The sequence below is a fragment of the Xylaria bambusicola genome (genome assembly GCF_022495145.1).
Source record: "Xylaria bambusicola strain CBS 139988 unplaced genomic scaffold F5B22scaffold_43, whole genome shotgun sequence".
NCBI classification, from domain to species: Eukaryota; Fungi; Ascomycota; class Sordariomycetes; order Xylariales; family Xylariaceae; genus Xylaria; species Xylaria bambusicola.
In genome coordinates, this window is record NW_025953596.1 from 227,488 (window position 1) to 240,108 (window position 12,621).

Genomic DNA, 12,621 nt, shown 5'->3' on the forward strand with positions numbered 1-12,621 from the left:
GTACTGTGTAGAGCTCCCCCCACCGGCGACCCTCTCAAGCTTTAAAAAGGCCCGAACGCCGAAGCTCCCCACAGAACGAAAAAAAAATGATCTGAATTGGAGCTGAGCTTCCACTTCTTCTCTTTCTCTTCCCATCCCTCAAACACAACTCAACTCAGTCATAGACTCACAGCGCAAACCAGTCGCTGGCGTCACCGTCTCTCACCTTGAAAATATGTGAGCTATGTGCTGCTCGCCTGCCACCCACAGGCTACCTTATTCTTATCTCTCAGCTTGTCTAGGCCATCTTTGACATTGCTGTGATTGGCAAACCTAGCCCTGTTTTTGGAGTACTGCTTATTTTGCGCAAATAGACGGTAAGTTGGAATTCCTCTTGCTTTTCTTCTCTCACAACCACGGAGAAAACTTGAAGCGGACGGGGTATGACCGGTCTGTTTTGTACGTGGTAAGGATAGACAATACAAGTCAGGGTTATATCGTATCGCAGTGATGACACCCTTTATTTCGGAACTTAGAGACAAACGGGTTCATTCTCAGTCTCGATGAGTGTCCAAATATAGACTACAACGGTATCTGAGCGATCAACCCAACAGCTTGTCTGTCTCTTTTCAAAATCTACCTTTCAGGCGCCTGACAGAGCTATTGCTAACTCGTCACAAAAAAAAGGTATCGAAATGAGTCATACAGACCATGGCAAACTCGAGAATAGATGCGCCCGGCGCGCCCGGAAATGAAGGCCACAAACAGCCTAGGAATAAACAGGACAAGTCGTCGGCTAGACCTCCGAAGATCCCTCTTCATCAGCTCTATGCCTTGCCTGCGCCGATCCGCACCTTTCCTCTGCCGAGCTTCTATCCCAATAACCCACTGTCGCTTTTTCATGTGCTTTGGGCCTGGACCAACCAGCTACTCTCTCCACCTCCGGCCGAACCTTCGGTTATTCACCAAGGCCGCTGGTCGCTCGAAACACGATCCGCGCACATTCACGATCCCCTTTCAATCAGAGCTCTCTGGGAGCAGGGCTTTTTCGGGAAAGGTAGTTACAGCCGAAGCGAGCCGAACTGGTTAAAACGAGAGCAGAATAGGCAGGGACAGGGTGAGAAGAAGGTCTCGGAATTAATCACTGCACAAAGACGTGAAGAGCGGAAGATGATGAAATGGGACCGTGCGAGGAAAGAACAGGAAGCAATCCTAAAGACCCGGCTTGCAGAAGCCTGGGTTGCACCAGTTGGCCCCAAGGAACTTCTCGCCTTGCCCAACTCACTTCAAGATCTTCAATTATCGCCCTTCGGACTCACTAATGGTCACATAACGTCTAATATCTCGTCAAATACGATTTTACCAGATGGTCAGACCGGCTTGACTCGTGAAACGCCACCTGGGACCATCACTACGAATGCTACCGCCAGTCCTATAGTGAATGGTAACAGCGTTGGTGAAGACGAAAAGATTCCCTTCCCTTTGCTGAACGGGGAGATTACTGCGACAGAACCTGCCACGGGGGCACCAGATGCCGTTGCTTCAACCCTAAAGCGGAGGAAAAGCGTACGATTTTCACCTACTGTGGAGTCGACGACTTTCCAACTTAGTGATCCTCCAGCAAGCCCTCACATCAAGTCATTATCAAATGGCAAGGTATCCAGCATTGATGTCGCAAATGAATCGTTGCGATTGTCACAGAGTGGAGAAGAGGTTCCGACTGAGATGTCGGATGTCCCAGTGGCTACAGAAAGTTCGGCGGCTTCGCTGGATATTGTAGATAGGGAGCATCTCCAGCTGACCATGGAAGAAACCTTCTATCTCACCTTTGGCCTGGGCGCCCTCACTGTTGTCAACCCTACTACAGGCAAAGTTATGGCAGTTGAAGAACTGTTTCCATTGTTTCGCCGGTTGTCTTATGACTCTCCCAGCACGGCTGTAATGCGGCCAGACGACCCGTTTCTTGTACAGTACGCCGTCTATCACCATTTTCGGTCGTTGGGATGGGTTCCCAGGCCCGGGATCAAATTCGGAGTCGACTGGCTTCTGTACATTGGTGGACCTGTATTCGCACATGCCGAATTTGCTGTCATTGTCCTGCCCGCTTACACAGATCCATATTGGAAGACGCACGATCATGCATCTCCAAAACGGTCATGGCATTGGTTACATTCGATCAATCGGGTTCAGACTCATGCTCTGAAGACCATGGTGCTTGTATATGTGGACATACCACCACCTACAGAAACCTCGGATCCCTCCAGCATCTTGAAGCAGTATAAAATCCGCGAATTCGTCATGAAGCGTTGGCTCAGCAATCGTAGTAGAGAATAGCCTCACTCATTTGATATATGATGCCCACCGTTGTAGGATAGAACTGTTGGAGGTTGGAATATCAAAGGTCTATAGAACCGCCACTATCTTGGGCAACTGAGATAGATGATAAATATATGCACATTTTCGAAGTATAATTGTTTCAATCGTTCAGTATGTGTCTATTAAAAATGATGTTCAAGATGTTCAAAATCTACAGTCTTAGTATGTTATTCCAGGCGTGAAATATAGTAAACCCTTGTCTAGCAATTTACGTATATGTACTAATATTCCCAATTCCTTTATCTATTCAATCTCTAATAGTCGTATTAGAATCACGATCACTTGCATCCTCCTCCAAATCAGCGTGCTCATTATCAGGCGGCTCTTCACTTGTCTCGGGCAAATATCTCGTCGAAACAGTGAATCCCAGCGCCAGAAGTACCAATACAATCCAGACCAAATAGCCGTAAAAGAACTGGTTCCCCACGCCGATAGCGAAGATACTCGCAAACAAAGCGGGCGAGAACGACCGCAACCCACTCGACAACGTCAGTGCCAGCGCGTTCAGCATGCCCAGCGTCTCATGCGAAGGCGAGACATCATTGAGCGCGAGCTGGGCCCCTGTAAACGCCATACTAACGCCCGGCCCAAGCGACAAGAACGTCGGCGCCATGATCCAGAACGCGACATCCCCAGCGCGCGAATGCAGACGTAACGCGGCGTTCAAGAGAGGCATGCAGCCTAGGAAGAAAGGGTATGCGTTTCCGCAGGCGCGCATGACGCCGTTTGTACCCCATCGGTGCTGTAAAGGGGGGAAGATGAGCAGAAGCCAGATCGCTTGGGATAGACCTGTGAGAGCCATGAATAAGGAGATTTGGAGGTACGAGAAGCCTAACCCGCCGAGAGAGACGGATGTTGCCCAGAATACGGGGACTACGGCTGTGTAGGCGAAGGCCAGGAGCATTACGTGCCCGTAGTTGTAGAGGACTATGGATACACCTGGGGACGAGACGAGAGAGCGGGTGGAAGTGCGATGGGGGCGTGTTTCTGATGCTGTTTCGCTGTCGGGTTTGGGAATGCTGCGAGGGAGCGTTTCGTGTATGAATAGTGCGCTCGTGAGAACTGCTGTCATACCGAGCCCCGCGACGGCGAAATTGGATAGTGCGTAGGGGAATTTCGTGAAGAATGCCGAATTCCCGAAGACGCTTGGATATTGCGATACGGGATCGGCCAGCGCGCCGCCTATGAGCGGCCCGATGAATATGCCTATGTTGCCTGCCACCGCGAACCATGAGAAGGCCGTGGCTTGCGTTTGCTTGGTGGATAGTTCTGAGATCATCGTCCGGATGGTCACGATGCTTCCTGCGAATACACCTGCTGCGCAACGGAAGAGGATCATTTGCGGGATGGATTTCGCTAGACCGAATAATGCGGTTGCGATGACTACCCCGAATAAAGAGGAGACGAGAACGGGCTTGCGACCGATTCGGTCGGATAAGTAGCCCCAGAATACCATGACGAGCATCTGCGTGAGGCTGAAGAGAGATTCGATGAGCCCGGAGTAGAATCCCATTTCGGATTCGGAGAGGGTGCTGTTGGAGAGGATCATTTGGTTGATGTACGGGAAGATGGAGAAGAATGCTATGGGCTCGACGAGGCGGGCGTAGCAGAGGAGGAGGATTTGCGTTTTGGGGAGGGGTTTGGGGGATGATGTGGAAGGTGGTGATGATGAGGAGATGGGTGGTTTCGACCCTTCGCGGGCATTATCTGATTGTGATGAGGTTGTCAGGAGAGGCGTTGTCTCCGTCGTGATGGCGTTGTCACCACCATCCTCATAGTGTGTTTGTGGGTGAGAGGATGCCATGACGAAAATAGCTGCCTTCTTTGCTGCCTCCTTCCGTCTTATTTGAGTAATCCTCAGCTTGTTATTCGCTAGTTGACTCGAGATAAATTCGGAAGAATTATGAATATATCGCTAGATCACGGCATCGCTAGTTGTGAGTGTGATAAGACTGAATGAATATGAGTTTTCAGATATTTTGGATACCTATGTCGGAACATCCCGAATTACTGCCTGGGGGAGGCGTGGCAAAACGACTGACAGTCTTGACTGTAATCGTAAAGCCGATCGAACGGATGGAAATACCCGCTTGATGCTATACTGTCCCTTACCCGCAAGTGACAGATCGCGTCGGCAGTCTCTCTACCCACTAATCTAAGACGCGCTAGCTCCAGTTAGTGAGGTCAACTAGGTATGATGCCTTCAGCCTTCGGGTACGGAGTTGTACGGGCGTTAAAACTGCAATTCTAAATGCTAAATCCCTGGATAAGGCAAATAAAAGTAGTTAACTAAATGATTACATTCCTTGTTCGATCGGATAATGCATTATATAATTTAGATTAATAGGGTATTAGCGAATCCGAAGGTCTACTATAATACCTAGGGATACCCAATAGTTTTACCCATTAAAAGGCTACCTAGTTACCCATTTAACCTAAGGACCAGCTAAAGGTTGACCTTTTTTATCCGGTATAAAAATTAAGAAAAATCGCTTAAATTAAAAACTATAAAATTATAATAAAGAAAGGAATATATACTTTACGTTATTTTTTAACGTTAATTATAATTAAAAAATGCTATAAAATACTTTTAAATAATAAATATTAACCTTTAATTTATATATACCCTTTAATAAAAAAAAGGATATATAAAGTATAACCTTAAAAACTACCCCCAATTTATATATAACCTTTATTAAAGGGGGAAGTATATAAAGTTTAAATACCCCTTTTAATTTATATATACTTTATATTAAAGGAAAAAGTATATAAAAGGAAAATAACTCCTTTAAAATAAAGGAAAGGAGTAATAAAAAAATAAAGGTATATATATTAATTAACTTTAATAAAAAAATTATAAAACTTTTTAACCTTTTAAAAAGCTTATAGGATAACTATATTAAACAAAAAGCAAAATAAATAAATAAAACCCTTAAATAAAAAAACTATAAAAAGTTAAAGTTTAGGATTAAAAATAAAAACTTTTTAAATTTGGATAGTTAGACTATAGGCCTTAAAGGGGTATTTATAAATATTCCATCCAAAAATAATAAAGTATAAATAATATAAATATATTTTAAAGTATTAAGGATTAAAATAATATTATAAAAAATAAATATAAGTATAACCTTAATTACTTTAAACCCTTAGGTTACCCTAAGACTTTAATAAAACCTTAAAGAATTATAATAAATATAAAACCCTACCCTTATAATTTTAACCTTTATAATATTAACTATATTAATTACCCTAGTAGCCTAAGCTAAAGGGGGAAATAATATAGGAAGGGTAAGCTTAAAAATAAAAAAAAATAATAAAGGGGATATCCTATTTTACTTAAAAGCTAAACAATAAATAAAAAATTTTAAAAAGATCTATAAAAATATTAATATTAAAATAATCCTTTAAACTATATATATAAATAAAATATTATTATTTTTAATATAAAAGTTTTAAATACTTTTATTAACCCTTTAAAGTATAATAAAATAAATATAATAATATAAATAATTAATATAAAATTTATTTAAAATAATAATAAAGCTAACAATAATAAAAGGTAATATAAAGGATAAAAATAATATTTATAATAAAATATATATAGGGAACCTATTAATAGTATTAAAGTTTGTTTTAATTTAATAAAATAATAACGTAGGATAAAAAAGGGGAAGGGTAGTTATAAGCTTTAACCTAAACTTAAATAAAAAAAGATTAAGGTTTAATACTTTAAAGGGTAGTATAAATATAAAAGAAGGAATAATTAATATAATTAAAGGGCTTTTAAATAATATTTAATTATATATTAAGGTTAATAATAAGGATGCCCTTTTAATATAATTATTATAGAAGTAAAAAATTAAAACAATTAAATTATTAAAGATTAAAGCTATAAAATGGAAAAATATAAAAGATAGGGTAATAATAAATAAAAAAATTACTAATACCCTCCTTTTATAATATAACCTAATATTAAGCAATATTATTATTTATAATTAAAACTGGTATAATATCTTTATTACCTAAGTTCCTTTAAAAAATGCTTAAAAATATTACTTAAAAAAGGAAAAAATTAATATTTTAAAAGCTTTAAAACCTTTATATATTTCCCTCTTTAATATAATTAATAAAAAAATATATATTTTAAAAAACATTATAGCCTTAATATAGGTAAAAAGTAAAAAAAAGATTATAAATATAGCTTATATAAATTGGTAAAAAGTATAATAAAGGTTATAAAGCTTAAGGATAAATTAATATAATTTAAAATAGTAAAAGAAAAAGGCTATTAGGAAGAAAAGCTAATAATTATTTTTAAAAACCTATTAAACCTATTTAAACTTTACTTCTTTTATAAAGATAAATAAGTAATAATTTAAAAAAAAGGAAATAAAATAGCAATAAGGCTATAAATTAGGGCTATTAATTTAGCCTAAATGTATTAAACATATAATAATTAAATAAGCTATATAATAAAGGTATATTTTAATATATAGCCTTTAAAATTAGATTTTAAAAACCTATATATACTTAAAAAAAAACCTAATTTATAAATAATAAATAAATAAAGGTACTCACCCTAAACGTATAATTTATTTAAAATATAGCCTATTTTAATAAATTATACTATAGCTTTAAAATAAGAGAAATAAATATAATAATAATATAAAAGGCCTTCTTTATAGAAAAAAGAGCTTTAAAGTTAATAATAAGCTTCCCTTTAATAAAAATAATAATAAATAAATCTTAATAAAGGGAAGGAATAGTAATAATCTTTAATACCTTAATAATAATATAAATAAATAAAGATTAAAAAATATAATATATAAATAAAGATAAAAGAATTATAATAAGTAATTTAAAGTATAAAGGAATTAATAAACCTATAACTATAATAAATATATATATATTAACCTAATTAAAAAATAAATTATTATAATTAAATATTATAAACCATTACCTTTTAATATACCTATTAATACATTTATATAATATAATAAGCGGTAATTAAAATATAGCAATAATATTATATAATAGAAAAAACGGATAAAGGGATATATTTAAATAAATAATAGTAATGATTAAACTTATTATTTAGCTTTTAAAATATAAAAAGGAAATAATAAATATATAAAAATATAACTATTTATATTTTAAGGCCTATTCCTTTTATAAAAAGAATAATAAGGGTATAATAAAGGGAATATTATAAATAAATTATTTATATATAAGGAAAGATTAAGCGGAATAAAATATAAGTTAGGATATAATATCCTCCGGATTATTTATAGATTATAAAGTAATAATAATTAATCTAACCTTTTTAAAATACTTTAAAAAAGGAATAGGAAAATTTAAATTAAAAGTAGACCTTTTAAAGAAGAAAAAGATAATAGATATATGCTAGAATTAATTAAACTAGATAAAGAACATTTTAAATATTAGCTTTAAAAATAGTTACCCTAAAGACCTAGTAAAAGAATAAATAGTATATAAAAAGGATATAATAAAAGTAATAAAAGAATATTTAAAAGCGGAAAATAAAATAAAATATAGAAAAAGGATCTTATTAAATATAAAAAGATATAACTTAAAAGAAGTAAAATGAAAAAACTTAAATAAATTCTTCAAAAGGAGAATTAAGGTAATAAAAATAAAAGAAGATTTATTTTAAAAATTTAAAAATAAAACTTATACTTTAAATATAATAGTTAAGTATTATATATTAAGTAAAAGCCCTATTAAACAATTTTATATAAAAAATAGGATAGATATAAAAACGGAAATAAAAGTATTAAAAGAGAATAAAAATAAGGAACTAAAAATAAGTTTAAAAGGAATTATAAAAGTTATAAAAAACTATTATATTAAACTATATTACAAAAAACAGTTAAAAGTTATAAAGAAATAGTAAACTTTTAAAGTTATTAAAAGAAAAATTAGTAAAGTAAAGGGTTAAAAGATTGTATAAGCAATTTAAAGAAAAGAAGTTTAAAAGGCTATCCGGAAAACTATAATAGGAAAGTTACCAGGGTTAAATAGATTACCAGTTAAATTATACAAGGCCCTTTTAAAACGTAAAAAGTATATAAAGGAATTCCTATTTTTAAACTTCTTAATAGTATTGTATAATTTAATTCTTTAAATAAATATAATATTAAAAAACTAAATAAAGGGTATTTTAGTTATTTTATAAAAAGAAAAAGAAAATTAAATAAATATAAAGAATTATAAACTATTAACATTAATAAATATAAATTATAAAATATTAATATTAATATTAATGTAACGTTTAATAAAAGCTTTAATAATAATATTAAATATATACCAATTAGCATTTTTATTAAAAAGAATAATAAATAATAATATAAGACTTATATAATTAATAATTAAAAAGTATAAAGGATTAGAATCTAACTACGTTTTTTTAATATTATTCCTAAATTAAAAGAAAGTATATAATAGAATAAATTATAAATACCTATAAAATATATTAAAAAGGATAAATATCCCTACTAAATTTATAAAATAGGTTAAAATATTATATAGGGGTACTAAGATAAAACCCTTTATTAATAGATACCTAAGAAAGATTATAAAAGTTAAATTTAGAGTTAGGTAAGGAAATCCCTTAAGCTACTTCCTATTTATAGCTGTAATAAAGGGTTTAATAAGCTTTATAATTAAAAATAGAATTATTAAAGGAATATATATTAGAAATAATAAAGTTAAGCTTATAATATATATAAATAATATTTAAATTAACCTATAAGTATAAAGAGATTTAAATTAGGTTAAATAACTTTTAAATATTTATTATAAAGCTAGTGGGGCTAGGATAAACTGGAACAAGTCTTACATTTTAACGGTTATAAAGCAGCCATTACACATAATGGACTTAAATATATAAAGAGTAATACTAAATAATTTATATTAATACCTAGGTATATTAATAGGTATAAATATAAAGGATTAATTAGAAAAGTTTTAAATAAATATAATAAAAAGCTTTTTAAATATAATAGTAAAATAGCTTAATTATTACCTTTTATTTAAAGGTAGAATAATAATAGTTAATACCTTAATAATATTATTATTAAGATATATAATAAAATTCTTAAAAATGCTTATAATAGTTAAAAAATAATTAAAAAAGGAATATTTTAAATTAATATAGGATAATAAGGTTAAAAAGGACTTAAAAATAGTAAATTTATATATATATATAAAGAAGAAAAATAATGGGATTAAATATTAAGATATAAAAACTATTATTAAAGCTTTTATAATATTTATAGCCCTAAAAGTATAAAAAGAACTTATATTATTATAGGCAATCCTATTAGTTAAACAATTAATTAAATCCTTAAAGGTATAAATGTTATAAAAAAATATAATTATTAATTTTTAAATATAATAGCTAGGCTAAAAAAGTAAACTATTGGATATAATTGTATAGATTTAAAAGGTATAGGTAAGCTATACGGGCTATTATATAAATAATTAAATATACTTAAAGGAATTAAAAATATTAAGCAAAGTATTAAACATTCCTTTATATTATTATCCAAAATTAGGAGTAATAATTAATTAAAGCTTAAAACTATAAGGTAATAGGGTATGGTTCCAGTTTAAGGATAAAGGAATAACCTAAATTAAAAATATATAAAACTTAGATATAAAAACCCTTAGGATATTTATAAAAATATTAAGCACCTTAAGGTATAAAATAAAAAGGTTAATAGAATTATTTATAAAATAATTATTAAAAGATTGGATATAAATATTATAAAATACTATATAACGGATATAAATAAATTAGGGGGAGAGTAGGATAAGCCCTAAATGAATGTAATACTACCTAATAATAATATAAACGGAAAAAGAAAATAAAAAGATTACCTAATAGGGTTTTAAAAAATTATATATTAAAATATTACAAAAAAAACTAAAAAGTATAAATTTTAATAAAAAGATAATTAAAATAAGTAAAGCAATCTTTAAAATTATAAGTATAAAATCTACATTAAAAAAAGTATAAAGAAAAGTTAAGAAGAACTTTTATAAATATAAAACAATTAACCTAATATAAAAATTATTATATAAAATAGTAAAAATAGAATTATAGCTGATTTAAATACTTAATATAATATAAAAATACCTAGTTAATAGATAAGATATAATTAAATAATATATTTAAATAAAGTATATAATAATATAATATACTTAAGATAAGGTAAAAGATATTTGGAACTACTTATAGGAAATAATAGTAATAATAAACCTATACCTAATTAAAGGTAAATTAAGCAAATTATTTAAACTAAATAATAAAGCTAAACTATAAGTAATATTATTAATAAGCCTATATATTAGTTTGTTATATAAAAGATAAATATTAATAATATATAGTTTAATATAAAGCTTATAGAAAGTATACTTATTATATTCCTTTTAAAGAATATATAAATATTAAAAAGTATAATAAATAACCTAATTTTATAAAAATGTAATAAAGGGAATAATTATAAAGGATAAGGCAATATTAATAAATAAAATATATAAGTTTAATATAATAAACCTTAAAATATATAAAAAAGTTTAAGGATAAAAAGTATAAAGTATAAAACTAATATAAAGATTATAGTATATAGTTAAACTATTAATTAAAGCTTTGCTTAAATAAATAAGGCGTAAAGAATTAATACAGAAAAAGAAAAAGAAAAAACTACGCTATTTAATAGAAAGGAGGTAGAGGAAGAGAGATAAACGGGAAGTAATAAAGCTGGCCCTAAGATGATAATATAAAACCGAAAGCAACCATTACAGTAAGACACCTCTTCTAAGAAACATACCCTCCAACTACCCAACACCACCATAAAATAGCCCATCCTTTCTATCCCTAATCATCCTCTGCGTACTATCCTGGACTAAGGGCCCTAATTGAAGACCTTTAAAAATAAGATGGATAATGCAGCCCCTGAACTTCTGCCGAACTCTCCACCCCCACTGTATAAAGAACGCAGACCTACCTACGCACCAAGCCCCTCCGAGAATAACCAAGCCTAACGCCCTAAAGAACCGGACAACGAATGGTCGAGCGAAGATGAGAACCACAATATAGGCACGAATGAAGACACCTCAGATGATAAGGATAAAGGAGAAGAGGATGATAAAGATCCAATTATAATAAATAATAAGGAAATAGAAAATCTAATAGAAATAGATAATCTAGTAAATAACGAGCTTGCTAATAATAGATGGAAAGATATATAGGAGGGCGAAATACCGGAAATCCCCCTAAAACCAGTCCTAAGGATTAGGATAGCAAGAGAATAAGTGTTCTAAATAAATATAAATAACCATATACGGGAATATTTAATATAGAAGCAAAAGGACTTATATAATAACGGATATATAAACTTAAAATGTAAGGAATTATACGTAAAAATCTTAAACGAATAGGAAGAAATCGTATATAATAACTTTATAAAAGAACATTAAATAAACGAAGTTATAGTTAAATATAAAGCAATAAGTAAAATATTCCTACAAATAAAAATGTAGGAACTTATAGAATTAGTTATAATAATCCGCTTTTAATTACTTTTTAAAGAGGTCTTTAAGCAATATATACCGTTTAAACATTAACTAAATTAGGTAACGATTTAGTAAATGTATAGGTATAAGGTTAAATAATTCCTAAAAAGATTAGCCTTTATATTAAAAGGATGGGTAATAATGGTAGTTATAATTAAATAGATAAGGCAAATAATAATAAATGCTAGTATATATATTAACTTTTACTACCTATATATTAAAGATTGGAAAGAACTATTTAAAAGGATAATTGGACAATTATTGATTAAATTAATTATAAAAGCGGCCTTAATAGTGAACTATAAGGAGTTAAAATTATAACGAATTAACCGATATAAAAGGAAATTTAGGAAATTATATAGAAGGAATAAAGTTAATATATAAAAGGTTGGATTAATAGATTAGGAAAATATAAAAGTATAATAATATAAAATACTAATAGGGTAATAAAAACGAAAAAAGAAATATAAGCAGGATAAATAAGTAATAACCTGGAATAAAAAAAATAAAAGATATAATAAATTAAAGCATTTTAGTACTATAGAAAGGTATATTAAAAGTATTGCTATAATCCTGTAATAAGTAGTAGACTTAGGTAAACCTAACCTCGAACCTGGGTAACTGTAACTACTGTAGCGTAGGTTCGAACCCTACCTTCTTTCGGGC

The 12,621-nt window shown here is 30.6% G+C and overlaps 2 protein-coding genes across 2 annotated transcripts; one reads left to right on the forward strand and one right to left on the reverse strand.

The window, feature by feature from the left end:
* The first annotated feature begins 93 nt into the window (after nucleotides 1-93).
* F5B22DRAFT_618762 (uncharacterized protein) lies at nucleotides 94-2,445 on the forward strand. The gene is made up of 2 exons (XM_047975732.1): nucleotides 94-356; nucleotides 667-2,445. The coding sequence occupies exon 2, from the start codon at nucleotides 691-693 to the stop codon at nucleotides 2,311-2,313; it is 1,623 nt and encodes a 540-aa protein (XP_047827957.1). The 5' UTR covers nucleotides 94-356; nucleotides 667-690; the 3' UTR covers nucleotides 2,314-2,445.
* Nucleotides 2,446-2,453: 8 nt separating this feature from the next.
* Nucleotides 2,454-4,661, reverse strand: F5B22DRAFT_618763 (major facilitator superfamily transporter). Its single transcript, XM_047975733.1, has one exon. The coding sequence runs from the start codon at nucleotides 4,157-4,159 to the stop codon at nucleotides 2,603-2,605; it is 1,557 nt and encodes a 518-aa protein (XP_047827958.1). The 5' UTR covers nucleotides 4,160-4,661; the 3' UTR covers nucleotides 2,454-2,602.
* Nucleotides 4,662-12,621: the final 7,960 nt, after the last annotated feature.

Excerpts from the sequence above, each read along its gene's own strand:
- F5B22DRAFT_618762 (XM_047975732.1), top strand. The coding sequence starts at position 691 with ATGGCAAACTCGAGAATAGATGCGCCCGGCGCGCCCGGAAATGAAGGC.
- F5B22DRAFT_618763 (XM_047975733.1), bottom strand. The coding sequence starts at position 4,159 with ATGGCATCCTCTCACCCACAAACACACTATGAGGATGGTGGTGACAAC.